Here is a 27,211-nt window from a genome sequence, read left to right as displayed (position 1 = left end):
TAGGTGTTGAATAAACAACGCAACATAACGTTAATATTCCAATAAGACTACATTATGATCTTGATTTCCTGTATATAGCTTTGGCATGTAAACCATAGCGTGATACTGAATGTGAGTACAGAGAAGCATTTGAGACATCTATTATTGAGCAGTAGGGATTGGACACCATTTAGCAAAAGCTAACAATAGCACGAACACGGAAAATAAGTGCTGGGTGAAACGGAGTTGTTCATGCCTCTGCTGATCATGAATAGGCAAGGTAAGTTACTATGGCTAGATTGTTGAATTGTTCAATGACCGACTGACATCCTACTCTGTATCACACGGTGAGATAAAGAATACTTGCCTAGATAACCTTTCCTGCTATGCGTGATTAGCCACACGTAATGCTATTGCTAGTGCTACAGGTAGGCATGGAATTCAGCACCATGGACTGCGCACTGGGCGAAATTGAGAACAACGAATGTCTCTTGACAGCGGAGATTTAAAAAAATTATACGTTTTAGAGTTCAATTCTACACATTTTTCCATGGGTTGTAGAGAAAATGTTGCTGTTTTAAAACAGGTTTGCTGCAGTTCTAAACAATTTGCTATGGGGCGGAGAGAAGATATGGCACATTTTTAACAAATGTCATGCAATTCTACTCATTTTCCCATGGTGCGGAGAGAAACAGTAGCAGTTCTAGAGCTAATGTCCTGCAATTCTACTAATTTTGCCATGGGGTCTAGAGAAATGTTTGCATTGCATGTTTAATATGATATCTGACTGAGTGTGACTAACAAAATCAATGGGTGCCCACCGGTCAATACCCGTGATTACTACAAGTTTAGATAGCTGACCGCTAGACTATCTTACCCATCTAAAAAAAATGTGAGCTGACATGGGCTAATTGAGTGACTGATATTACAAGAGAAAGACTGCTGATGCAAAACAAAATTTCGAAATTGCACCTTGTGCATTTTACTATTCTAACTCTCAACAGTAAGTTGGTATTGGTATTTTGGTATTTTATTAGCGTCCCCATTAGCTAATGCAAAAGTACACAAATCAAAAAACATAATACAGAATGACATAATACAGAACATCAATAGACAAGGACAGAACTACATAATCAATGCATACAAACAAACTATCTAGGTCAAGTTGCTTTATCTGTTTTTTTAAACCAGGTTTGCTGTTTATTTGAGCAATATGAGATGGAAGGAAGTTCCATGCAATAAGGGCTCTATATAATACGGTACGCTTTCTTGAATTTGTTCTGGATTTCGGGACTGTGAAAAGACCCCTGGTGGCATGTCTGGTAGGGTAAGTGTGTGTGTCAGAGCTGTGTGTAAATTGACTATGCAAACCATTTGGGATTTTCAACACATTGTGATGCAGTCAGTCTCTCCTCAACTCTTAGCCAAGAGACACTGGCATGCATACTATTTATATCAGCCCTCTGATTACAATCAAGAGCAAAATGTGCCACTCTGTTCTGGGCCAGCTGCAGCTAAACTAGGTCTTTCTTTGCAGCACTGGACCACACGACTGGACAATAATCAAGATTAGACAAAACTAGAGCCTGCAGAACTTGCTTTTTGGAGTGTGGTATCAAAAAAGCAGAGCATCTCTTTAGTTGAGACTAGTTGACTAAATGAAGATGAACTGCCAGTAGAGCAGTAATTGATGTCAACAACTGATTGAACATTTATGAAGTCACAGTTCGAGCATTGATATGGGTATACATTGTAGACAATAACATCTATCCTTTCAAAGGTTACAGTGGGGAAAATGTTTCACCAAGGAACACTTCCATTGGAATATCAGGAATTGGAAGTCCGACTAACGGTCTATCAGAGGAGGATGAGTTTGATTTAAAGATGGAGCTGGCAAAGGTATTATTCTCTCTCTGTCTGTCCAACTTTGCCCCTTTGTCCCATTCTTCATGTTGTCAAACATTGTCATATTAATTTATGTTGAATGTGTCTCTTAGCATAATAGTTTGTTCAGATTTTGATTTGCACCCAAATCAATGGAAAAAGACAAGTCATAGAAAATCCACAATTTATTATTTTTAGTCTGAACGTTGTAAACTTTTCTGTCATTTTTTTCTGCTCAGACGGAGGATGAAATACAGACTTTGCGGCAGGTACTCTTGGCCAAAGAGAAATATGCAATGGACATCAAGAGGCAGCTGGGTATTGGCCCCTTCAGTGAGATTAAACAGAACCTGTCCAAAGGCTGGCAGGAAGTCCAGACCTCCAATGCGTAAGTACTTCCTCCTGTGAGATGCCCTCATGATGTCACACAACACTCCTGCTTCTTCAACTGCCTATACAACATCATCACCAGAAATGTATTAAAGTAATTATAAAGGCTAAATTACCCATCTAAAAAATGTTAGCTGACATGGGCTGATTGAGTGACTGTCAGTGAATTACATAACAAGCTTGACAATAATACATCATAATTAGTATCAGAATAATAGTAATAATAATAATAGTAGTAATAATAATAATAGTAATAATAATAATAATAATAGCAATAATAATAATAGTAATAATAATAATAATTTGGTGGGTACTGACAAAGACCAAAGCCAGCAGGAGTACCGTTGAGGACAGTGGTGTCTCTCTATCACACGTGAAGGATCTATTAAACAAACAAAAAGAGACCTACAAGCAGTTGTTACAACAACAAGAAAATAGCTTCAAGTGTTTTGTCCAAATACTCGTTGATTCTACTAATAAAATAATGGACGACCTGACCAGAGAGGTCCAGGACCTGAAGAACATTTTGCAGTTCTCCCAGGGTCAGCTCGATGAGTTGATGACAGCAATCTGTAAGTCATTGAGAGAGGACATCAGTTCAAGGCAGAATAACATGGTTGTGGACGGAATTGCAGAATCTCCACATGAGACCTGGACGGAGTCTGAGGACAAAGTGAGGGAAATGATCCCTGAGAAATTGAAGATGGACCACAGGAAGATTGAGGTGGAGCACACCCACGGGAGTGGAAAACCCGGCCCAGTTGATAGGCTCAGACCGATAGTGGTCAAGTTCCTGAGGTTCAAGGACAAGGTAGCTGTTCTGGAAAGAGCCAAGAACTTGAGAGGAACGTATATCTTAGGAAATAGGAAATAACTGATCCCAGCCATGAAAGCTGCCAGAGCGCGTGGGGACATTGCTTACATCCGCTATGACAGGCTCATTGTACACCCTCCCTCCCTCCCAGAAGCCTGGAAGGGATGAGAGAGCCAAGCCTATGGATTCGAAGCTTCAACCCCACAACACACACACACCAATTGATTAATGGACTGCTGAATGTATATTTTGTTCTCTTGCTTTGTTTGCTCTTTTCAGTATTATGTCTATATCCGATAAGCTACCCAGGAAAGGGCTGAAAATAGCCCATATTAATATACGTTGCCTTAGAAATAAGGTTCATGAAATCAATAACTTGCTGACATCAGATAACATTCATATATTAGCCATTTCTGAGACTCACTTAGATAATTAATGTAATGATACATCAGTAGCAATACAAGGATATAACATCTATAGAAGAGACAGAAATGCTTATGGGGGAGGTGTTGCTGTATATATTCAGAGCCATATCCCTGTAATGCTTAGAGAAGATCTTATGTCAAGTGTTATTGAAGTGTTTTTGTTGCAGGTTCACTTGGGACATCTAAAGCCTTTTCTTTTGGGGCGTTGCTATAGGCTACCAAGTGCTAACAGTCTTTATCTAAATAATATGTGTGAAATGCTTGATACTGTATGTGATATAAACAGAGAGGTCTACTTTCTTGGGCACCTGAATATTGACTGGTTTTCATCAAGTTGTCCGCTCAAGAGGAAGCTTCTTACTGTAGCCAGTGCCTGTAATCTGGTTCAGGTTATTAATCAGCCTACCAGGGTGTTTACAAACACTACAGGAACAAGATCATCTCCATGTATTGATAACATTTTTACTAATGCTGTAGAACTTTGTTCTAAAGCTGTATCCGTACCCATTGGATGCAGTGATCACAATATAGTGGCTATATCCAGGAAAGCCAAAGTTCCAACAACTGGGCCTAAAATAGTGTATAAGAGATCATACAAAAGATTTTGCTGTGACTCTTATGTGGATGATGTTAAAAATATTTGTTGGTCTGATGTGATTAATGAGGAGCATCCAGACGCTGCACTTGATGCATTTATGAAATTGCTTCTTCCAATTACTGATAAACATGCACCTGTTAAGAAACTGACTGTTAGAACTGTTACGGCTCCATGGATTGATGAGGAATTGAAAAGCTGTATGGTTGAAAGAGATGGGGCAAAAGGAGTGGCTAATAAGTCTGGCTGCACATCTGACGGGCTTACTTACTGCAAATTGAGAAATTATGTGACTAGACTCAACAAAAAGAAGAAGAAACTCTATTATTAAGCCAAGATTAATGATATAAAAAATGTGGGGGAAAAACTTCGGAGTACTTTAAATGAAATTATGGGCAGAAAGACAAATTCAGCTCCATCTTTCATTGAATCAGATGGCTTATTCATCACAAAACCATTTGATGTTGCCAATTATTTTAATGATTATTTCATTGGCGAAGTGGGCAAATTTAGGCAGGAAATGCCAACATCGAACAGTGAGCAATTGTATTCATGCATAAAAAAACTAAAAATTTAAGAAAAGCATTGCACATTTGAATTTTGTAAAGTTAGTGTGGTAGAGGTGGAAAAATGATTGCTATAGATCAATAATGACAAACCTCCTAGCATTGACAACTTAGATGGAAAGCTACTGAGGATGGTAGCTGACTCTATAGCCACTCCTATCTGTCATATTTTTAATCTGAGCCTAGAGGAAAGTCTTTGTCCTCAGGTCTGGAGGGAAGCCAAGGTAATTCCGTTACCCAAGAGTGGTAAAGCAGCCTTTACTGGTTCTAACAGTATACCTATAAACTTGCTGCCAGCTCTTAGCAAACTGTTGGAACTGTTTGACCAAATACAATGCTATTTGTTTATAAACAAATTAACAACAGACGTTCAGCATGCTTATAGAGAAGGGCACTCAACATGTACTGCACTGACACAAATGACTGATGTTTGGTTAAAATAAATCTATAATAATAAGATTGGGAGCTGTACTGTTAGATTTCAGTGCAACCTTTGACATTATTGACCCTAACCTGTTGTTGAAAAAAACGTATGTGTTATGGCTTTTTAACCTCAGCTCTGAATCCACAATATGGCAATCTATCTAATAGAACTCAGAGGGTTTTCTTCAATGGAAGCTTCTCTAATGTCAAACATGTAAAGTGTGGTGTACCGCAGGGCAGCTCTCTAGGCCCTCTACTCTTTTATATTTTTACCAATGACCTGCAACTGGCATTAAACAAAGCATGTGTGTCCATGTATGCTGATGATTCAACCATATATCCATCACAGCTAATGAAGTCACTGAAACTCTTAACAAAGAGTTGCAGTCTGTTTTGGAATGGGTGGCCAGTAATAAACTGGTCCTGGACATCTCTACTAAGAGCATTTTATTTGGTACAAATCATTTCTTGTGGCTGTTGAACAAGTTGAGGAGACTAAATTACCTTAGATTGTAAACTGTCATGGTCAAAACACATAGATTCAATGGTTGTAAAGATGGGGAGAGGTCTGTCCATAATAAAGAGATGCTCTGCTTTTTTGACACCACACTCCAAAAAGCAAGTTATGTAGGCTCTAGTTTTGTTTAATCTTGATTATTGTCCAGTCGTATGGTCCAGTGCTGCAAGGAAAGACCTAGTTTAGCTGCAGCTGGCCCAGAACAGAGCGACACATCTTGCTCTTGATTGTAATCAGAGGGCTGATATAAATACTATGCATGCCAGTCTCTCTTGGCTAAGAGTTGAGGAGAGACTGACTGCATCACTTCTTCTTTTTATAAGAAACAATGTGTTGAAAATTCCAAATAGTTTGCATAGTCAACTTACACACAGCTCTGACACACACACACTTATCCCACCAGACATGCCACCAGGGGTCTTTTCACAGTCCCGAAATCCAGAACAAATTCAAGAAAGCGTACAGTATTATATAGAGTCCTTATTGCATGGAACTTCCTTCCATCTCATATTGCTCAAATAAACGGTAAATCTGGTTTCAAAAAACAGATAAAGCAACACCTCGCGGCACAACGCCTCTCCCCTATTTGACCTAGATAGTTTGTGTGTATGCATTGATATGTAGGCTATGTGTGCCTTTAAAAAAATATTGTGTAGTTCTGTCCTTGAGCTGTTCTTGTCTATTGATGTTATGTATTATGTCATTCTGTATTATGTTTCATGTTCTGTGTGGACCCCAGGAAGAGTAGTTGCTGCTTTTGCAACAGCTAATGGGGATCCTAATCAAATACCAAATATACACTGCAAAAAAAATAAATCTGTCAATTTAAATACATTCATTAGGCCCTAATCTATAGATGTCATATGCCTGGGAATACAGATATGCACCTGTTGGTCACAGATACCTTTTAAACAAATTAGAGACGTGGATCAGAAAACCAGTCAGTATCTGGTGTGACCACCATTTGCCTCGTGGAGTGCGACAGATACAGCTTCTTTGCATAGAGTTGATAAGCCTGTGAAATGTTGTCCCACTCCTCTTCAATGGCTGTGCGAAGTTGCTGGATATTTGTGGGAACTGGAACACACTGTCGTACATGTCGATCCAAAGCATCCCAAACAGGCTCAATGGGTGACATGTCTGGTGAGTGTGCAGGCCATGGAAGAACTGGGACATTTTCAGCTTCCAGGAATTGTGTAAAGATCCTTGCGTAATGGGGCTGTGTATTATCGTGCTGAAACATGAGGTGGCACGACAATGGGCCTCTGGATCTCGTCACGGTATCTTTGTGCATTCACATTGCCATTGATAAAATAGAGTTGTGTTAGTTGTCCATAGCTTATGCTTGCTCATACCATAACCACACCGCCACCATGGGGCATTCTGTTCACAATGTTGGCATCAGCAAACTGTTCGCCCATACGACGGCATACACGCTGTCTGCCATCTGCCCGGTACAGTTAAAACCGGGATTAATCTGTGCAGAGCACACTTCTCCAGCGTGCCAGTGGCCATCGAAGGTGAGAATTTGCCCACTGAAGTCGAACTGCAGTCAGGTCAAGATCCTGGTGAGGATGACGAGCACCCAGATGAGCTTCCCTAAGACGGCTTATGGTAGAGAAATGAACATTCCAACATTTAAGGGAAATAAGCTTTTTGTGCGTATGGAACATTTCTGGGATCTTTTATTTCAGCTCATGAAACATTGGATCAACACTTCACATGTTGCGTTTCTATATTTGTTCAGTATATTTGTCCTATTTCATTTACATTTACATTTAAGTCATTTAGCAGACGCTCTTATCCAGAGCGACTTACAAATTGGTGCATTCACCTAATGACATCCAGTGGAACAGCCACTTTACAATAGTGCATCTAAATCTTTTAAGGGGGGGGGGGGCAGAAGGATTGCTTTATCCTAGGTATTCCTTGAAGAGGTGGGGTTTCAGGTGTCTCCGGAAGGTGGTGATTGACTCCGCTGTCCTGGCGTCGTGAGGGAGTTTGTTCCACCATTGGGGTGCCAGAGCAGCGAACAGTTTTGTGCTTGTGTATAATTGTGTATTATATGCATTTGTGAATTGGAAATGTGTTTTATCCCAACTCCCCCTGAGACACTATCAGATTTGAAGGCATTCCAAAACTGTGGATAGACTTCAAACTAATGGACAGCCTTTGCAAATGAACCAGAGCAGATTTGACTCTGAATCATAAAACACGGGACGAGATGTTAAAACTGCTGTGTTCCTACTCGTAGTCGTTTCCGTTCCTGGGTCCGTAGCCGTGTGATCAGTCGTTGAGCCATCTTGCGCCCCAGCTCTCGCAAGCTCTAGGGGTATGTTCCTTTGTTGACTTTCAGTAGCACTTAGCGGGTGTCTCCAACATACTGAAGCAGCGTCGGAGACTGCCAACATGGGTAGCTAGCCCATTACAGCCCCATTGGGGTCTATACCATCCGGTCAGCTGTCTCTCCAAGCTGTCACACAGACTTTCCTATGTTGTCAGCTGTCCTTTCACAGCAGTCACTGGACTGGTCCAGATAATCAGAATCATAAAACACGGGACGAGATGTTAAAACTGTCCATTGTGCCAATAGATGATATGCACTCACATGAGATTTGCCGTGATGTTGACAGAGTGGCATGGGAGGTTTATTTCTTAGACTGGGTTAAGATGTACATTTTGGGACACATCCTCAGTAGTGTGCCTTTGAATCAGTGGGTGTTTCGGCCTTTAATCACTAAACACCCTCATCAAAGGTGGCCAGCTAAAGGGTGATCAAGCCTTAGCTTGTGTCCCATGCCCAATTAAGATTTCCCACGGGACTATGAGCCAGCCCTACAGCTGACCGCATACCTCATATGCCCTCCTCAAGTTGGAGGGATCTGAATTGGGTTCTCAGGTGGGGGTGGGGGGTCATGAAGTTATAGCCCAGCAAGTGTCCTTCCGTTTGATCCAGATCCACTGGCTGCCTCTTTCAGCTGCTTGAGAAACTGCTCTGACGGTCTACCGCAGAGCCTGTCCATGGATTCCAAGTTCTTTCAGCAACCTGATGGTAGAAGAAGCCACAAATCCTCTGCATCCCACTTTAACTGGCCAGACTTTTGCATTCCAGCCACGCTGAGTTGCGTCTGCTGCCAACTCTGTTTCACGCAGTTTCTTACGCTCGTAGGCCTCTTCAACAGAGTTTTGCCACGGGACTGTGAGCTCTATGATGTACACAGCCTTTCGTGAAGGGGACCAGAGTACCATGTCTGGCCTAAGGTTGGTAGAAGCAATCTCAGGTGGAAAAATTAGTAAAAGTTGGGCAAAGGTGAACCAAGCCTGCCAAAGCAGCTATTGCATCTATTATTATTTCTGGCAGAACGTCGTAGAAAAGCATACAATGTCAGCACCTTGTTTTTGCCTGGCATCATACCTACAGTACATAATCCTGAAATGCACGCTCATCTTCAGTACTTAACGCTTTCTCTAAGATGGAGCCCTGATGATAATGTACCTCTGTATTTACAGATATCTGACAGCCTCAGCTACTCTGGAGGACATCAGCCAATCTAACATGTGAGTGGTCACTATCCATTATATATGTGAATTTAACCAAGACGGGCTTTGCTAAAAGGCTTCTTGTTCTATGTTGTTCTAAGCTCTATGTTGGAACAGCTGATGGGATTTTAAGGTCAGCTGGATCAGAGGCCTGTTAATAGCCTGTCCAATAGCCTTTCTTAACACTGGCAGCAGCATTAACAACAGGCTGTGGCTGGCCTGGCTGGGGAGGGAGCACTTCACTTGGTGAAAACAGAGGGGGTGGGGGGAATCTGGCTATCTGCACTAGGACAGGGTGACGACGAAGGTGCTAATGGCTCATGTTTTGGGGTGTCACCCATCTTGTTTCAACCAGTCCATCCGTGCTCATAGCATGTGTCCTCCCGCTGATGCTGTGGTGGCACACAGCAAGCTCGTCACTGTGAAAAGGAGGATTCAAGAAAGTGGAACATGTGGATCGGCCAATATGCAAATTAAGTCCTTGTGTAGGGTGTACTTTGAACAAACCTCAGTGACATAGGTTAAGTTTTGCCCTTTCCCCGTTGATATACTATAGTAGTCATGCCGACTGATTGGTAGTCAAAATATAAACTTCCTGTCTTTTCTAGATCTCTGACTCTCTCTCTTGCTTTCTGTGACTAGGTATAAGAGGACCCAGGAGAGTATCTCTAATGCAGGACAGATGACCAGTGCTGCCCTGTCCACAGTGGGTGTGGCCATTACAAGGAGACTTGGAGACATGAGGTACCCTCAGCTCATCCTCCTACACACCCTTCTATTCTTTCCATCTTCCTTCACCACCTCTATTACTCATCTGTCCGCCAGCTGTGTCCACCTTTCATATCGTCACTTTGTCTTAATCCACTAAATCAATCTTCTTTTTAATCCAGTTATATATATATATATACTATATATATATATATATATATATATATACACACACACACACTGAGTGTACAAAACATTAGGAACACCTGCTCTTTCCATGACAGACTGACCAGGTGATTCAAGGTGAAAGATATGATCCCTTATTGATGTCACATGTTAATTCCACTTCAATCAGTGTAGATGAAGGGGGGGACAGGTTACAAAAATATTTTTAAGCCTTGAGACAATCAAGACATGGATTCTGTATGTCCCATTCAGAGGGTGAATGGGCAAGACAAAAGTACAAAGACAAAAGTGCCTTTGAACGGGGTATGGTAGTAGGTGCCAGGCACACCGGTTTGAGTGTGTCAAGAACTGCAATGCTGTTGGGTTTTTCACGCTCAACAGTATATATATATATACAGTACCAGTCAAAAGTTTGGACACACCTACTCATTCCAGGGTTTTTCTTCATTTTTACTATTTTCTACATTGTAGAATAATAGTGAATAACTATGAAATAGCACAAATGGAATCATCTATTAACCAAAAAAAGTGTTGTGACAAAGTATACAGAAGATAGCCCTATTTGGTAAAAGACCAAGTCTGACGTGGCAGCGTGGTAGGCATAGCTTGTCGCATGAATTAATCACAGAAATTGAGGATTAGCTGATAACTACGAAGCAAACATTCTGGATAATATAGAGAATCTGGAACTATTTATTGATCCGCATTTTGATATGCTCGAAAAAGAAACGGATACATCGAAGCGAACAAGAGAATATCTTTCCTCGTGTTCTACAAGCGAAACTGATGGGAAGCCGCCGCCAAAAATTAAAAATTTAACATTGGGAGGGGGACGATTTTATAACTGTCTCCAGAAGATAGAGCATTGCTTACAAGCATGAGCGAGCAGTTAAAAAAGTGATCTATTGCCTGGGTTACTGGGGGAGTTTGAGGCCTTAAAAATAGGAATGGATTACAGTAATAAAATGAAATACGAGTGGAAAATAAGATATTGAAAACTGCCGTGGACTCCCTAGAAGACAATACAGAGAGGCTACGGTATGATAATAAAACAATGAAAGCCGAATTACTTGATCTAAAGTGCAGAAGTATGAAAAATAATATTGTTATAATGGGAATGAAGGAGGATGAAAACGAAAACTATTAGTCAACGGAGGAAAAATCAAGGTGTTCAGGAAAAGTAATCTCAATATGACGGACGAACAAGTGGAAACAATTGATTTTCAAAGGGCTCACCGTTTCGGTGGCAGAGCAGAGGGAAGGCCCCGTCCGATCGTAGCTATGCTGACCCACCTCAAAATGAAAATTGCTTTGTTACAACAGGGTAGGGAATTGAAGAACACCTCATTCTCTATTGATGAACAATTTCCCCCATAAAATAGTGGAGAGACGACGTGCCCTGTACCCCACTTTCAAAAGGCTCCGAGCAGTGAAGCAGAATGTTCGTCTCGTGGTCAATAAATTATATGTAAACAACCAAATATTCAAGGACTTGAAGATTACAACGTGGCTGTGTGATAGCTACCTGCTGTTGAAGTAGTCCTCGATAGATATTTGCACCGCGTTACACAGTACACATATGGATTAATTTGTATAACTTTTTTTTGCATGAACAACTTTTTTTATTCATGCAGTATGGAACCGTGGACTTAAAATAAGGTTGGACTTATGGTCATGCAGAATGGGTATGATGAACTTATCCTTTTTCTATATGGACTTAATATCAGGTTTTGATTTAGGGGAAGGCAAAGATGGGTAAGGCTGACCTTTTTTCTTTATGATTTATTTACTTATTTAATTTGAAGATTGTACATTAGAAATACCAAGGTTGTTTTTTTAAGTTGATATGATATGGCCTAATTGTAGAGGTCGTGTATATTATGACTTAAAATATGTTATTGTTCGCTGATGTGAATTGGAATGAATAGCTGTTAAGATAAAACGTTATAAATATGAAATAGATTTATTATAGGGCAATGATAAAGGACTATATCATTAAAAACCTGCCTAGGTTCTCTATTGGAATAGGCCTATATGATCCTAAAATAATTGGTGTCATTTGCCTTTTACATTTAAAAAATAAATCTCATTATAAAAAATGTAAAGGATGATTATTGTTCCGTTACACGCCGGCAAATTGATTAGGTATTGTCAACAGGGTTGTTGTCTTTATTAGTGTGTGGCGGGCCGGTTAACACTGGGATAAACTGATTACAGTTAACGATAGAACACTTCTCTAAGCGAGAGAGAGGTATATTATATATTTCTATATAAGCTATTTATGCTACCTTTTTATATTCTTGATCCTAATGATATAGACCTAGGTGTAAAACAGCCGAGGTGATAGAGCAACAACCCTGGAATAAAAAACAAAATGTGTATGGGTGGAGAGAGGTTTGGGTTTACAGGTTTACTCGCTCTGGATTGTCAGTACTGCATATATTCTTGGCTATCGTGCCATGGCTGTGTCAGTCGATTGTAAGTTAAACTTGGGTATTCCTTTATGGGCAGTATGATGCCTAAGACTAATTTTTACTTGCAGTTATTAGTAGCCGTTAGAATCTATGTTCCTTTCTCCTTCTTCATTTTTTTTGTCGGAATACAACAAGATATAATGAGGACTACAGGAAATATGTCTTGCATGTAATGGACATAAAAAAGGACTGGTCCTGCGATATATTCAGGTTGTTTTCTCTTAATTTCTTCCTTTTTTCCCCGAACAATTGAATCCAATGAACTGAGCAGGCTGGGCTGACATGCTTATAGCCTTGCTAGGACTTTTCAAACATGAGCATGCATTTATAAGATTGTGCTGTTATTATTTATATTAATAGTATCTATTATTGTTACTATTTATTTTTTTCTGACAGTTTCCCATGTTATTTGGTTAGTTCTCTTAAGCACCCTCATAGATATTTATGTTATCTTGGGACTGCCCATATTTCCCTCTGGCCAACGCCAAGGGTTTGCCTTAGGACGCAAAGTTGCATCATGAGTCAGGGAGATGGTCTGATGGTCTCAGTGACAACAGACCTAGATATGGGGGAGGTTTTAGTGGGTGGAATATTAGGACAATTGGAGGTTTACAAAGTTGCAGCTACGGTATGCTTAACAGTGCAAATTATTATGGTACAGCTATATCTACATTTAATCATCATGGTGATTTTAAATTGTAAGTTTACACCATTGGTTGTGGTAAGTATAATTGATATCATTATGGTAAGTGGGGAAATAAGTATAGGCAGTTATAATTGTAAGGGCTTAGCAGATCATTAAAAAAGAAGATACATTTTTACATGGCTAAAAGAGAAAGAATATAATAGATATTGTTTACAGGAAACTCATTCTACAAATATAGAGGAGGCTGGGTGGAAAAAGGACTTGGAGGGAGAAATATATTTTTGTCATGGGCAAAGAAACTCAAAAGGGTGATTACCTTTTTGATCCGATTGTGCAAACTGTGCAAACAGATCCGCAAGGAAGATGGATTATTTTAAATATCCTATTGGACCAAAAACAGATCTGGCTAATTAATCTATATGGGCCAAAAAATGATGATCCACACTTCTTCTAAAATATTTATAATAATCTATTGCGCTCACAAGCAACAAATGAATCTATTATTATAGTGGGAGATTATAATACGGTTTTAAGTACCTCAAGGGATCGTAAAGGAAATCACTCCACAAACTATCACCATCAAGCACTTTTAAGGAGATCACAAAGATCATGTATACATTAGAACTAGTGGATATATGGAGGTTGAAAAACCCTGACCTAGTGAGAGATACATGGAGGAGGCTTAATCAAGCTAGCCGTCTTGATTACTTCCTGGTCTCATTCTTGCTGGCATCAAATGTAAAAATAATAATAATAGGAGACAGAATGTGATTGGACCACCATCTAATTGGCCTCCATATAACTCTTACAGAATTTCCACGTGGACGGGGATATTGGAAATGTAATCAAAGCCTATTGGATGACAATTTGTTCTTAACTAAGACAAAATAATTCATAATTGACTTTTTTTTGCACAACATACACTACCGTTCAAAAGTTTGGGGTCACTTAGAAATGTCCTTGTTTTTGAAAGAAAAGCAAAAAAAATATTGTCTGTTAAAATAACATCAAATTGATCAGAAATACAGTGTAGACTTTGTTAATGTGGTAAATGACTATTGTAGCTGAAAGGCTGATTAAAATATATATATATATATATCTACGCATAACAGAGGCCAATTATCAGAAACCATCACTCCTGTGTTCCAATGGCACGTTGTGTTAGCTAATCCAAGTTTATCTTAAAAGTTTCATTGATCAATAGAAAACCCTTTTGAAATTATGTTAGCACAGCTGAAAATTGTTGTTCTGATTTTAAAAAGCAATACAACTGACATTCAAAATGTAACAAGTACTTTTGGGTGTCAGGGCAAATGTATGGAGTACAATTTTTATAATTTTCTTTAGGAATGTAGTGAAGTAAAAGTTGTCAAATATAAATAGTTAAATACAGATACCCCAAAAAACTTCTTAAGTAGTACATTCAAGTAGTTTTACTTAAGTACTTTACACCACTGCCCTTCACAGGACACATTGTTGGGACAAAGGTTTCTTCTTGTGCACTTGTTTACGCAATCACAGGAAGAAATTCAACAGCCTTAATCTAATCAGACCAGTCGGTCGTAATTGGCAACATTATCGCTTTAACTACTTTACTGTTCCTTCAAAGCCTTTAAATTGAGCCTGTGTAAAGGATAGCTGTCGCTGTGATGCATTTTTGCTTGCCATTAATGGTTTAAGTATTTTTTTATATATACACACACACACACTCTCTCACTCATACAGCGCACTGTCAATATTTACAACTCCATGTCACCTCTTGATTACTTTATCTGACCATCTCTCTTTCCCCATCTCTTTCCTGGAACGCTGCCCACTGACCGGACAGGGCACTGCCTTTGCCAAGCCCACCTCGGTAAGGATAGTAGGAGTTCCCTGGCCTTGTGATAATGGAAAACCTTGATTTCAATGTGATATATTCTGATGTTGCATTAGCTTTAGTCAAGGGGGTCCAGGTTCCTCAGCCCTGCAAGACTATACTACCTTAAATCTGAGTGAACTACTTACTGTAACTAACTACTGAGTGAACTGTTGCATTAGTTTAGATCTGAGTGAACTACCCAAGCTAATAGGCCAAGTTACTGTTGCTGACCTTGGCTTGCTGACCTTTCAACCTTCACCTGATTAAGCTGCTACTGATCTTATCTGTTTTTCTTGCTCACGTGCTATATACTACTATACTACATGATGTACTACTATACTACATACTGTACTACTACTGTATACGACATGTTGTACTGCTATACTACATGTTGTACTGCTATACTACATGATGCACTTCTATACTACATGATGCACTTCTATACTACACTATGCACTCCTATAATACATACTGTATACTACATGATGCACTCCTATGCTAAATTATGCACTCTTATACTACATACTGTATTACTACTGTATACTACATGATGCACTCCTATACTACATGATGCACTCCTATAATACATGATGCACTACTACTGTATACTAAATTATGTACTACTATGCTACTACTTTATACTACATGCTGTACTACTATACTACATGTTGTACTGCTATACTACATGTTGTACTGCTATACTACATGATGTACTGCTATACTACATGATCTACTACTATATTACATGCTATACTACATGGTGTATTGCTATATTACATTTTATACTACATGATGTACTACTATACTACTACTTTATACTACATGTTGTACTGCTATACTACATGTTGTACTGCTATACTACATGATGCACTGTTGCACTCTTACTAATCTCTCTTTGTCTCTGTTTCTGCTCTCGGACGCACCAGCCCCTCCTTGGGCCACTCCATCAGTGTGCCTGCTATGTCAATGAGGTAAAACACTGGGCACACCTGACATCACTGAAATTCTGCACTACTACTACTTTCTGCAGTACCTCCATAGGCGGTGAATGATGTTTGAATGATATTAACTTCGTCCCCAGGCTAATTGCGAACAGTGCTTGGGGAGGAAGAGTCTGGTGAACGACATTAGAATGACATTAATGCTGCAAGTAAATAAAGTTACATTTCAAGCTGAAAAACTTACTTTAACCTGAAATGATACCTCAAAGTGATTTCCATTGTTTAAGAGATGTGTCTTTCTGCCTCCTTGTAGACATTCCAATACATTCAAGTCCTTTTGAAGACATGGTGGGAAGTGTGAAGGTAAGTGTCTGTGAGAACAATCACAAACATAAAGAACAGAAAATACTGTATTTTCTCATCTTTAATATTACAACTAATTCCTCATGTCTCTACTGTCTTCTGTCTCTCCCACACAGAACAAGGTGTCCAGAATTCTAGGGATTGACAGAGATATCTCTGGGTTTGGAAGAAGCCCATCTCAGAACAGTGGTTCCTTCTAACATAATCAATTTTTCTCTCAACCATCTGTAATCTCACTACTCCCTTCATCACTTTAACCTGATGTCATTGTCCACACTACCCCTTCAAAGAGTAAACATTATGCAGGAAGTTGATAACTTGGGTATGGCTTTGACAGTGTTGGTTCCAACCTTTCATTCATTCTAAATATGAAGTAGTGTTTACAATATGTAGTTATGTATATTGTCCTACTGTTTGAAGGAAAATGTAATTGTCATATTCTACTATTGCATTCTAAGAACATAACAATCACAAATGTACAGTAATGTATTTCTGTACATTAAGATAATTTACAATTAAAACAAAAGTGGTCTGGTCTGATTTTGGATACTATACCTTTCGGGGGAAATAAAGAGAGAAATGAAAGTGAGTATTATTGTTACAGTTCACAGCTATAACCACGATACGGTAGTATAATAGACTCCGGTAGAACGGTGATTGTCATGATGTTTAAAAAATAGAACACTTATATTCCCTGACTGGGAATCAAACCCGGCCGTGGGAGTGAGAGCGCCAAATCCTAACCCCTAGACCACCAGGAAAGGCTGAAGTTTTCAGAAAATGATAAATACTCTTCAAAAAATGATATTGTTAACTTGGTATAACGGACTTCGGTAGTACAGTCACTGTCATGTTGTTAAAAAACAACAACATAAAAAACATATTCCCTGTCCGGGAATCGAACCCGGGCCGCGGCGGTGAGAGCGCCGAATCCTAACCACTAGACCACCAGTGAAGTCTGGAGTGTTCAGAAAATTATAAATACACTTCAAAAACTGATATTGTTAACTTGGTATAACGGACTTTGGTAGTACAGTCACTGTCATGTTGTTTAAAAAAAAAACATATATTCCCTGACCGGGAATCGAACCCGGGCCGCGGCGGTGAGAGCGCCGAATCCTAACCACTAGACCACCAGGGATGTCTGAAGTGCTTAGAAAACGATAAATACTCTTCCAAAAGATTATATTGTTAACTTTGAAAAAACTATTATTGCGTCTTTCTTCTTCATGATGTTATTATTGAGGGAATAACATTTGATCATTTATAGGATTTGTTACAATAGTCTGTGATTCCAATCATCTTACAAACATTGAAAAGAAAAAGCCAGATAATCACATGTTGACATTATGTTCTGCTTTCACAGTTAGGATTCATTCCTAAATGCGAAATTCCACGCTGTAGAAGACCAAATTAAAACAGTGAATCAATCAGTAGGCTACTGGGTTAAAGTTCGGTTATTCGTGTTTGGGACAGCTGCGGATCCTGTATGACTTGTCTGTCAAGAGCATTGCAATTGATTGCAAATCATGTTTTGTGCTCGCCCAGCCTTTTAACTAGACGTGACATGTTAAACGTACACCCGAAAAATGTACTCGGTATGATTACATAGGGTAGTTGGTCGGGATGGACGGAAGGCGTGCGTGCATATAACGCGAAGTCTAGCAACCCAAAGGTTGTGTTTGACTCTCATCAAGGACAAGTCTAGCTAATTAGCAACTTCTTACAACTTTTAGCTTTTTTAAAAACTACTTAGCATGTTAGCTAACCCTACCCCTAAACTTAAACCCTTTAGCCTCCTAACCCCTAACCTTAATAACCCCTTAACCCTGACTTTAGCCCTAATCCTAACCATAACCTATATCTTAGTTCACATTATCCATATAGGTAACGTTAGCCACAACAAATTGGAACTCATAACTTGTCATAAATTTAGCAAATTCGTAACATATTGTACACATTGCAATTCGTAACATATCATAAGAATTGTAATAAGTAACATATCATACGAAATGGATGATGGATATCCACAAATTTGTACACACCATACGAAAAGTATTTGCCCTAATTTCAGTACATATTTACGCTTGCTATGTTACGTCTACTCCTGAGTCCAGGTTGGCTTCCTTGGAAACGTAAGCCTAAACGTGCCCTAACCCCACCCATGAGCAGCTCGTCCAGGATGCGTCACAGCGCCCACTGTATAAAGTTACCTGCTTGTCCCTATTCATCATTCTACACTGAGCACACCAGAAATAATTTGAAGTTTTCTATTCGAGAACATACCACAAATGGGCAAGAGTAGTCGTTTAGCTTCATTCACCGAGTATTGCCAAAATACCCACCACCTTTGGTGTTTTTCAACATCATCAAACGCGAAATAAAAAGGTAAGATTGATTTGATTGCTTTTAGAAAAGGCTAAAAAATATTCGCCTCTGACTATGCCAGCTTGAATGGCAATTGAATAAACTGGGCTACTTGCCCAGATAACAACGGACAATGTGTGTCCAATCATATGTTGACCTACACTAAATATATTTTATTTATTGTCCTGGCACAAATTATTAAAAAAAATATTCCACATGGCCTTTAACAATGTAGGCTAATGGCCTTAAAATAGTGAAAGCAGAATGGGGGGGTTCTCTTTCTACCAGCTTTGTATATTATCTGATTCTGATCATCAAAGAGGAACATCAAAGAATTCTCTAATTTGTTGAATAATTGTTGCCTTGACTGCTGATATTGTATAGTCTCTTTGCATCTACATTTTGTTTAGATGCTCTGTTTTATCATACACTTGCCAGTGTTGGTCTCTTATTTTTCTGCACATGAGGTGTGATTGGCAATGCTGGCATGAATGCAATGCACATTCACACATCCAATAGTGCCTAACGGAAGTACCTTTTTTCCCCCCTTCCCCACTGTGTAAAGGGGATTGGTTTATCCTTGATATTTTGTGACTGCCTATGTAGCACAGACATGCATTACCCTGACAATCCCTAGCCAGTAACCATCTGGACTGAACTTCTGCCCTGACTGGACCTGATAAATCTGACTCAAATGTAATCAGGTTGCTTCTCAGTAAACCACTCGTTTTTGCTTATGGCAATGTAGTTTGGTTGGGGGGTAAAACCATATGTTTAGCATTCCACTGCAGTGTTTGAGAAGAGTTTTGCATCCTGTATAGTCCTGCTTTCTGATATCCTGCTTTGAGTGGCTTAGTCAGTACCTTTTTTTTTAGAGGTCCTGTAGCGCCTCACGCCAAGTGTTGAGTCCTGTGACTCACCTAGCCTGTGCACTTTCCTGGATAGGTGCCTGGAAGTTGGAACATTATACCTGCATACCCTGGTCCCAGACAGCCCACTTATTTGCAGATCATGGTGTGGAAATCACTTTGCACAGCTGCTGGTCTCTATCACACCCCTCAGACTGAGGGCTAAGCAAACAGTGATATCAGAGAGGCTCAAGCGGTCAGGAGCATGGGAAGTGGAAACACACGTTTGCCTATAATAGGCTAATGACCGGCTTCTGTGACTGGATGATGCTAGTAATCCAGAATTTGTCACTCAGGCATGTTTCTAACTCACTTTGGATGAAGTTGAATATAGACCTGTTCTCTGAGGTGTCGCAATGCTGTGAATGGGTTGCAGGCTGATTTTAAATGGGTCTTTCCACAAAGACAAATTTGTACAAAAGCCTATGTTGAGGCTGTTGCGTTATGGCACATTTAATGACATCTAGCAGCATCCATAGCAATATTATTTGGCTCATCCCAGTATCACTTGCCTCTGCTTGCATGGTTTCTGTCTCCACACTCCTAATATCCCCTTCTCTCTTCCCTAGGTTTTCCATCTTTGAGCGGAGTTAAAGAGAATGGCATCAATTCCGTCCACTGGCTCTCTCATCGCCACCCATGATTACTATAGAAGGCGCATAGGCTCCACTTCTAGCAACAGCTCCTGTGGCAGTTCTGAGTATGCTGGTGAAGTCATTCCACACCCCCCAGGTACAGAGCAGTTTCTCGCACTCTGACGCGTTTTACTTAAGAATATTATCTCTCACTCGGTTCCTAAAGTTTCCTTTTGTTTTCTCTTCCTCAGGTCTGCAGAGACAGGACTCTGGTCACTGGTGGTCTTCTTTCTTCTTCCCAAACAAACAGAACCAGCCTGGCAGCATGATTGGATCTGAACAGAAGTGAGTTCCCTAACCCAAGAGTCACACAAATGGATTAAAACCATGCATAGTTTAAATGTTGTGCTTAATTTGTCCTTTGTAAGATGTCTCACCTTAAGTAACCGGTTAATTGTTTTTCTGTACCTCTTTACCTAAACAATATTCCTTGTTGCAGGAGTGGAACGTACACAGTGACCAACGGGCAGGTGGCGTGTATCGCCAGGGAGATGGTGTTGAAGAAGCAGCTCAGTAGGCAACTCGGTGAAAGCAGTGACTCTGGGAAGGTGGAACAAGGGAGCCCACCACCCTCCTAATTCCATCTCTTCTCCAACACCTCACCACACCTTGAGTTTAGTCGGAGATTGAGGCAGCAGATTTTAAAACTTTTTAGTGATTGAGGCTGCTTTTCCTCCCTCTGTGTTTATAAATATATTTTTCTATATACAAAAGGATTTCTCTATCATGCTTTTTGCTGTTGAATAAATCAAAATTCTTGCAATGAATACTTTGTCTTGTATTCCCTATTCAAGTGACTAAGTCCCTAAATATTTGTTTGTCTATAACTATAGACACTGTACCAGTCAAGTTTGGACACCTACTCAGTGCATGGGGTGTCACTACAGTCCCTGGTTCGAATCCAGGCTGTATCACATCTGGCTGTGATTGGGAGTCCCATAGGGCAGTGCACAATTGGCCCAGGTTTGCCCTGGGTAGGCTGTCATTGTAAATAAGAACTGGTTCTTAACTAATTTGCCTAGTTAAAAGTTAAATTTAAAAAATCCAGGGTTTTGAAATAACACATGGAAAGACTAAACCAAAAAAGTGTTAAACAAATTCAATTCTATTTCAGATTTGCCTTGACAGCTTTTCACACTCTGTGCATTCATAACCAGCTTCATCAAATGTATTTGTATAGCCCTTACATCAGCTGATATATCGAAGTGCTGTACAGAAACCCAGCCTAAAACCCCAAACCGCAGGTGAAGAAGCATTGTGGCTAGGGGAAAAACTCCCTAGAAAAGCCAAAACCTAGAGGAACCAGACTATGAGGGGTGGCCAGTCCTCTTCTGGCTGTGCCGGGTGGAGATTATAGTGGTTATTTGACCAACAGAACATGGTCAAATAATAATCACAGTAGTTGTCGAGGGTGCAACAAGTCAGCACCTCCGGAGTAAATGTCAGTTGGCTTTTCATAGCCGATCATTGATAGTATCTCTACCGCTCTACTTCATGCCTTGTTAAGTTGTGGAATATCTTTCCTCATTGCGTTTGAGCCAATCAGTTGTGTTGACAAGGTAGGGGTGGTATACAGAAGAGAGCCCTATTTGGGGAAAAGACTGAACAGCTCAAATAAGCAAAGAGCAACAGTCCATTTTAAGACAAAATTTCAAGAACTTTGAAAGTTAAGTGCAGTCGCAAAAACTGTTCAGATGAGACTGCGTGAATCAGGCCTTCATGGTCAAATTGCTGCAAAGAAACCACTAAAGGACACCAAGAGACTTGCTTGGGCCAAGAAACACGATCAATGGACATTAGACCGGTGGAAATCTGTTCTTTGGTCTGATGAGTCCAAATTTGAGATTTTTGGTTCCAACTGCCATGTCTTTGTGAGACGCAGAGTAAGTGAACGGATGATCTCCACGTGTGCTTTGCTAGTGAACTTGTCGGTGATTTATTTAGAATTACTATGTCATTCCATGTGCTATTTCATGGTTTTGATGTCTTCACTATTATTCTACAATGTAGAATTAGTCAAATAAAGAAAAACCCTTGAGTGGGTGTGTCCAAACTTTTGACTGGTGCTGTGTATACTGTTTATATAACTACATGTGTGTGTGTGTATATATAGTTTACACACATAATTTAAAATGCAATCTTATCAACAAGATTAGGGTAGAAATTGCTAAGTAGTTATTTTACCTGATTTATTAAATTAATGATGAAAGTGTAGTTTATAACTTTTATAATGAGTCAATATTCTTATTAACTCATAGCCACTATACTGAACTTGTAAAGTGTCCATGGCTATGATAGGGGATAGACAGATTTGAGAATGAACCGTTCTGGTGTCCACAATGTGTAACCAGATAACAGTAATGATAATAATCCCCAAAACTCCATTGTCAGTTTTGTTCATGACAATACTGATAAGTGTAGTGTCTGTTTTATAACATGCTGCCAGCCACTGTTAATGCAATTAGGCTGATTAGGCTACAATATGATTAGCCACAGCTAATTGGTAAAGACGATGGCTTATGCTTATATAATACAGTACACCTGTTCTGAAATATAGGTCAACCACCTGTGGAACATTCTGTATTGCTGCAGAGTCATTCACATTGTTTTTCACAGTCCCTTAGGGGATAAAAGGGAATGTACACTATATTTTTATACACACTTTCTATGATCTCAACACATTGGTGGAGTAGGCACCTGAAAATATCAACAAGGACACAATAAAATACACTTTCAAGATTGTTAATTATAGCATGGAACAAATGTGAATACTTCACTAGTTTTACACTGTCTGAAGTTGCCAACAAGGTTTACTCCAGTTACTGTAGCTAAGCATTTGATTGAACCTTTATTTATATATTGTTATTGTTATTGAGATAAAATGTCTTTCACAAAAGAGACCTGTAGACATAAGCCTCATTTATACTTGGTTCTAACATGAATCCTTTGTCCTGATCTTTTTTTTTTTTGGCCGGCAGGATATCCTTGTCCTATCGTGCACTAGCGACTCCTGTGGCCGTCTGGGTTAGGGGAGGGTTTGGCCGGCAGGATATCCTTGTCCTATCGTGCACTAGCGACTCCTGTGGCCGTCTGGGTTAGGGGAGGGTTTGGCCGGCAGGATATCCTTGTCCTATCGTGCACTAGCGACTCCTGTGGCCGTCTGGGTTAGGGGAGGGTTTGGCCGGCAGGATATCCTTGTCCTATCGTGCACTAGCGACTCCTGTGGCCGTCTGGGTTAGGGGAGGGTTTGGCCGGCAGGATATCCTTGTCCTATCGTGCACTAGCGACTCCTGTGGCCGTCTGGGTTAGGGGAGGGTTTGGCCGGCAGGATATCCTTGTCCTATCGTGCACTAGCGACTCCTGTGGCCGTCTGGGTTAGGGGAGGGTTTGGCCGGCAGGATATCCTTGTCCTATCGTGCACTAGCGACTCCTGTGGCCGTCTGGGTTAGGGGAGGGTTTGGCCGGCAGGATATCCTTGTCCTATCGTGCACTAGCGACTCCTGTGGCCGTCTGGGTTAGGGGAGGGTTTGGCCGGCAGGATATCCTTGTCCTATCGTGCACTAGCGACTCCTGTGGCCGTCTGGGTTAGGGGAGGGTTTGGCCGGCAGGATATCCTTGTCCTATCGTGCACTAGCGACTCCTGTGGCCGTCTGGGTTAGGGGAGGGTTTGGCCGGCAGGATATCCTTGTCCTATCGTGCACTAGCGACTCCTGTGGCCGCCTGGGTTAGGGGAGGGTTTGGCCGGCAGGATATCCTTGTCCTATCGTGCACTAGCGACTCCTGTGGCCGTCTGGGTTAGGGGAGGGTTTGGCCGGCAGGATATCCTTGTCCTATCGTGCACTAGCGACTCCTGTGGCCGTCTGGGTTAGGGGAGGGTTTGGCCGGCAGGATATCCTTGTCCTATCGTGCACTAGCGACTCCTGTGGCCGTCTGGGTTAGGGGAGGGTTTGGCCGGCAGGATATCCTTGTCCTATCGTGCACTAGCGACTCCTGTGGCCGTCTGGGTTAGGGGAGGGTTTGGCCGGCAGGATATCCTTGTCCTATCGTGCACTAGCGACTCCTGTGGCCGTCTGGGTTAGGGGAGGGTTTGGCCGGCAGGATATCCTTGTCCTATCGTGCACTAGCGACTCCTGTGGCCGTCTGGGTTAGGGGAGGGTTTGGCCGGCAGGATATCCTTGTCCTATCGTGCACTAGCGACTCCTGTGGCCGTCTGGGTTAGGGGAGGGTTTGGCCGGCAGGATATCCTTGTCCTATCGTGCACTAGCGACTCCTGTGGCCGTCTGGGTTAGGGGAGGGTTTGGCCGGCAGGATATCCTTGTCCTATCGTGCACTAGCGACTCCTGTGGCCGTCTGGGTTAGGGGAGGGTTTGGCCGGCAGGATATCCTTGTCCTATCGTGCACTAGCGACTCCTGTGGCCGTCTGGGTTAGGGGAGGGTTTGGCCGGCAGGATATCCTTGTCCTATCGTGCACTAGCGACTCCTGTGGCCGTCTGGGTTAGGGGAGGGTTTGGCCGGCAGGATATCCTTGTCCTATCGTGCACTAGCGACTCCTGTGGCCGTCTGGGTTAGGGGAGGGTTTGGCCGGCAGGATATCCTTGTCCTATCGTGCACTAGCGACTCCTGTGGCCGTCTGGGTTAGGGGAGGGTTTGGCCGGCAGGATATCCTTGTCCTATCGTGCACTAGCGACTCCTGTGGCCGTCTGGGTTAGGGGAGGGTTTGGCCGGCAGGATATCCTTGTCCTATCGTGCACTAGCGACTCCTGTGGCCGTCTGGGTTAGGGGAGGGTTTGGCCGGCAGGATATCCTTGTCCTATCGTGCACTAGCGACTCCTGTGGCCGTCTGGGTTAGGGGAGGGTTTGGCCGGCAGGATATCCTTGTCCTATCGTGCACTAGCGACTCCTGTGGCGGGCTGGGCGCAGTGCCAGGTGTACGCCAGTTGTACGGTGTTTCCCCTGACACACTGGTGCGGCTGACTTCCGGGTTAAGTGAGCAGTGTGGCTTGGTTGGGTTGTGTTTCGGAGGACTCACGGCTCTCAACCTTTGCTTCTCCTGAGTCGTACGGTAGTTGCAGCGACAAGACTGTAACTACCAATTGGGGAACTACAAATGTTCCACTCTCTACAGACATGGGAATCTCTCATCCAGCATGCTCTCAAATGGTTGAAGTTAGAGCTGGTTAATGTTTAACCAGGATGTGGACATGAAGTTGAGGGTTAGGGTTGAACTGGGTTGTGAGTTAGGGTTGAACTGGGATGTGGACATAAAGCTAGGATTAGGGTTGAGGGTTGAGGCTAAAGCCAAGGTCAGGATATTCCCCCCCTTTAATAATAAACAAGTAACCTATAAATATTAAGAGTGGGGAGGAACACAGTGTTTGTGTGGGGAGGGGAACACAGTGTTTGTGGGCAGAGCCACCAAGTTCAGTAGGCCAGGGTTAACGTGTTACTCTATCACTGGACTATTTCTGATCAGCAGCATGCAGGGAGAACGTGTACACGCTGGGATCATGTTATTGAGTGTTTGCAGACTGTGCGCTGTGGTGCACATGTTCCAATAGGAACTTCCATGTTAACACAGTGTTCCCTGAAGTGTTCAGTAATGCTCAGTAATGTTATGTGTCAACAACAACAGTCTCCTGGCAGTAAAGTATCGCTCAGGTGACCGCCACACGTTTCTGGTCAACACTGAAGCATAAAGATCAAAGGCATAAACTCTGGAGAATAAGATAGTGTTATAATACAATTAATACATTAAAAGAATAAGTTAGTTACTGTTATAGTACAGTTATAATGCAACCCCACTGAGCTTTAGAGGTCTGATATATTGCCACATGTGAAGCATGAAAGAGGGAAACCCAGCCTGTGCTTCTGGTACGGTACTCTCTTGGCATGTCAAGGTAGGACTAAGCTCTCCCTCCAACTGGATGCTTATACATTTCCATACATGTGCCCAGATTGTGAAATAGCTTTTGCCTTTTGTTCCCAGCCAGAAACATGTAAACCTGCAACCAATCCTTCTTTAATTAAGCCATTGCTAAGGCCTGAATTCAAACCGAAGAGGCCACAATGAAGATTGTCAAGTTGAAATGGACTTTAAGGAAAATAGCGTTGATATTATTTATTCACATGATGCAGAACACTCTCAGCTCTTTGGAATGAGTGCACTATAATAACTTTACACTCACACACTCACTTAGTCAAAGATATTGTTCAATTGGACTGAGGTCATTCTCTCAAACACACATGCTATTAGCAGCTAAGTATGGGCATAAACAACACCTTTAACATACATTAAGCCCATAGAAAATCCCACAGTTTTGCAGTCAGCTCTGTTACTGTCAGCTAGCCGTGGTCCTATGCTGCGCCCCTGTGAATGTTATTGGTTGATTGCTGAAGTTTAACTGGACGGCTGCTTGCAATCTTCATGCTGCTGCTTTCTGGCTCGTTGCTGATCTCTTGTGGACTTAGGCTGCCAATGCAGTCTTTTACATAGTGGTACACTGTCAGAAGACTCCCTAAGAAAAGAGACATTTACTTTGTTCCCTCGTTCTCAAGTGTTGTTTGATGGCTTGCATCTTATGACATCCTCATTCTACTAGCTGCTTGAGCCTGATGAACTGAAAATGCACTCTTATCTATGTGTCATCAGCACGACAGGTTGAGTACTGCACACTCTAAACATATTTGAGGACTTGGAAGGAGACTTTGTATGGCGTACACTAGCTCATTAAAAAAAAAAAGTGATTGGCAAGGCAAAGGTAAAATTGTGACAGAGTATGGACAAATCTTTATAACTGTGTTGGACACTGTGGATATAGACACATTTAGGAGGTGCAGCAGCTCAGATAGTGACATTGAACATGATTATGTACTACTGCATCCGTATCCTGGTCATTCTGTGAATATATATTGACACAAAGAGACTGAAGAGGCACCATGGCAACAGAGAAGAGCTTGTGGAGCACGTCTATCCACAAGGCTACTCCATC

At 41.4% G+C, this 27,211-nt stretch overlaps 2 protein-coding genes and 2 non-coding genes across 5 annotated transcripts; 2 read left to right on the top strand and 2 right to left on the bottom strand.

Moving 5' to 3' along the window:
- The first annotated feature begins 115 nt into the window (after positions 1–115).
- Positions 116–16,852, top strand: LOC139542444 (tumor protein D54-like). Of its 2 annotated transcripts, XR_011668503.1 has the most exons (10): positions 116–259; positions 1,760–1,878; positions 2,103–2,251; positions 9,104–9,151; positions 9,776–9,877; positions 14,976–15,002; positions 15,935–15,979; positions 16,090–16,158; positions 16,263–16,312; positions 16,429–16,852. XR_011668503.1 is itself a non-coding variant. In XM_071347878.1 (9 exons), the coding sequence occupies exons 1-8, from the start codon at positions 232–234 to the stop codon at positions 16,288–16,290; spliced, it is 546 nt and encodes a 181-aa protein (XP_071203979.1). In that variant the 5' UTR covers positions 116–231; the 3' UTR covers positions 16,291–16,312; positions 16,429–16,852. The 2 variants fall into 2 exon arrangements, 1 of the variants encoding a protein (XP_071203979.1); XM_071347878.1 differs by lacking the exon at positions 16,090–16,158.
- Positions 16,853–17,195: 343 nt separating this feature from the next.
- On the bottom strand, positions 17,196–17,267 carry trnae-cuc (transfer RNA glutamic acid (anticodon CUC)). The gene has a single exon. It is a non-coding gene; the product is annotated as a tRNA-Glu (tRNA).
- Positions 17,268–17,381: 114 nt separating this feature from the next.
- trnae-cuc (transfer RNA glutamic acid (anticodon CUC)) lies at positions 17,382–17,453 on the bottom strand. The gene has a single exon. It is a non-coding gene; the product is annotated as a tRNA-Glu (tRNA).
- Positions 17,454–18,537: 1,084 nt separating this feature from the next.
- On the top strand, positions 18,538–20,989 carry LOC139542442 (pancreatic progenitor cell differentiation and proliferation factor). The gene is made up of 4 exons (XM_071347875.1): positions 18,538–18,700; positions 20,157–20,319; positions 20,414–20,507; positions 20,662–20,989. The coding sequence occupies exons 2-4, from the start codon at positions 20,187–20,189 to the stop codon at positions 20,798–20,800; spliced, it is 366 nt and encodes a 121-aa protein (XP_071203976.1). The 5' UTR covers positions 18,538–18,700; positions 20,157–20,186; the 3' UTR covers positions 20,801–20,989.
- Positions 20,990–27,211: the final 6,222 nt, after the last annotated feature.

Source organism: Salvelinus alpinus, chromosome 17 (genome assembly GCF_045679555.1).
Source record: "Salvelinus alpinus chromosome 17, SLU_Salpinus.1, whole genome shotgun sequence".
NCBI lineage: Eukaryota > Metazoa > Chordata > Actinopteri > Salmoniformes > Salmonidae > Salvelinus > Salvelinus alpinus.
The sequence above is the reverse complement of the archived record's forward strand: the minus strand, read 5'-3'. Positions and strand labels throughout refer to the sequence as shown.

Excerpts from the sequence above, each read along its gene's own strand:
- LOC139542444 (XM_071347878.1), top strand. The coding sequence starts at position 232 with ATGCCTCTGCTGATCATGAATAGGCAAG. Across the intron at positions 260-1,759 it reads GCTGATCATGAATAGGCAAG|GTTACAGTGGGGAAAATGTT; the intron begins GTAAGTTACTAT and ends ATCCTTTCAAAG. Across the intron at positions 2,252-9,103 it reads GAAGTCCAGACCTCCAATGC|ATATCTGACAGCCTCAGCTA; the intron begins GTAAGTACTTCC and ends CTGTATTTACAG.
- LOC139542442 (XM_071347875.1), top strand. The coding sequence starts at position 20,187 with ATGGCATCAATTCCGTCCACTGGCTCTCTCATCGCCACCCATGATTAC. Across the intron at positions 20,320-20,413 it reads AGTCATTCCACACCCCCCAG|GTCTGCAGAGACAGGACTCT; the intron begins GTACAGAGCAGT and ends TCTCTTCCTCAG. Across the intron at positions 20,508-20,661 it reads ATGATTGGATCTGAACAGAA|GAGTGGAACGTACACAGTGA; the intron begins GTGAGTTCCCTA and ends TCCTTGTTGCAG.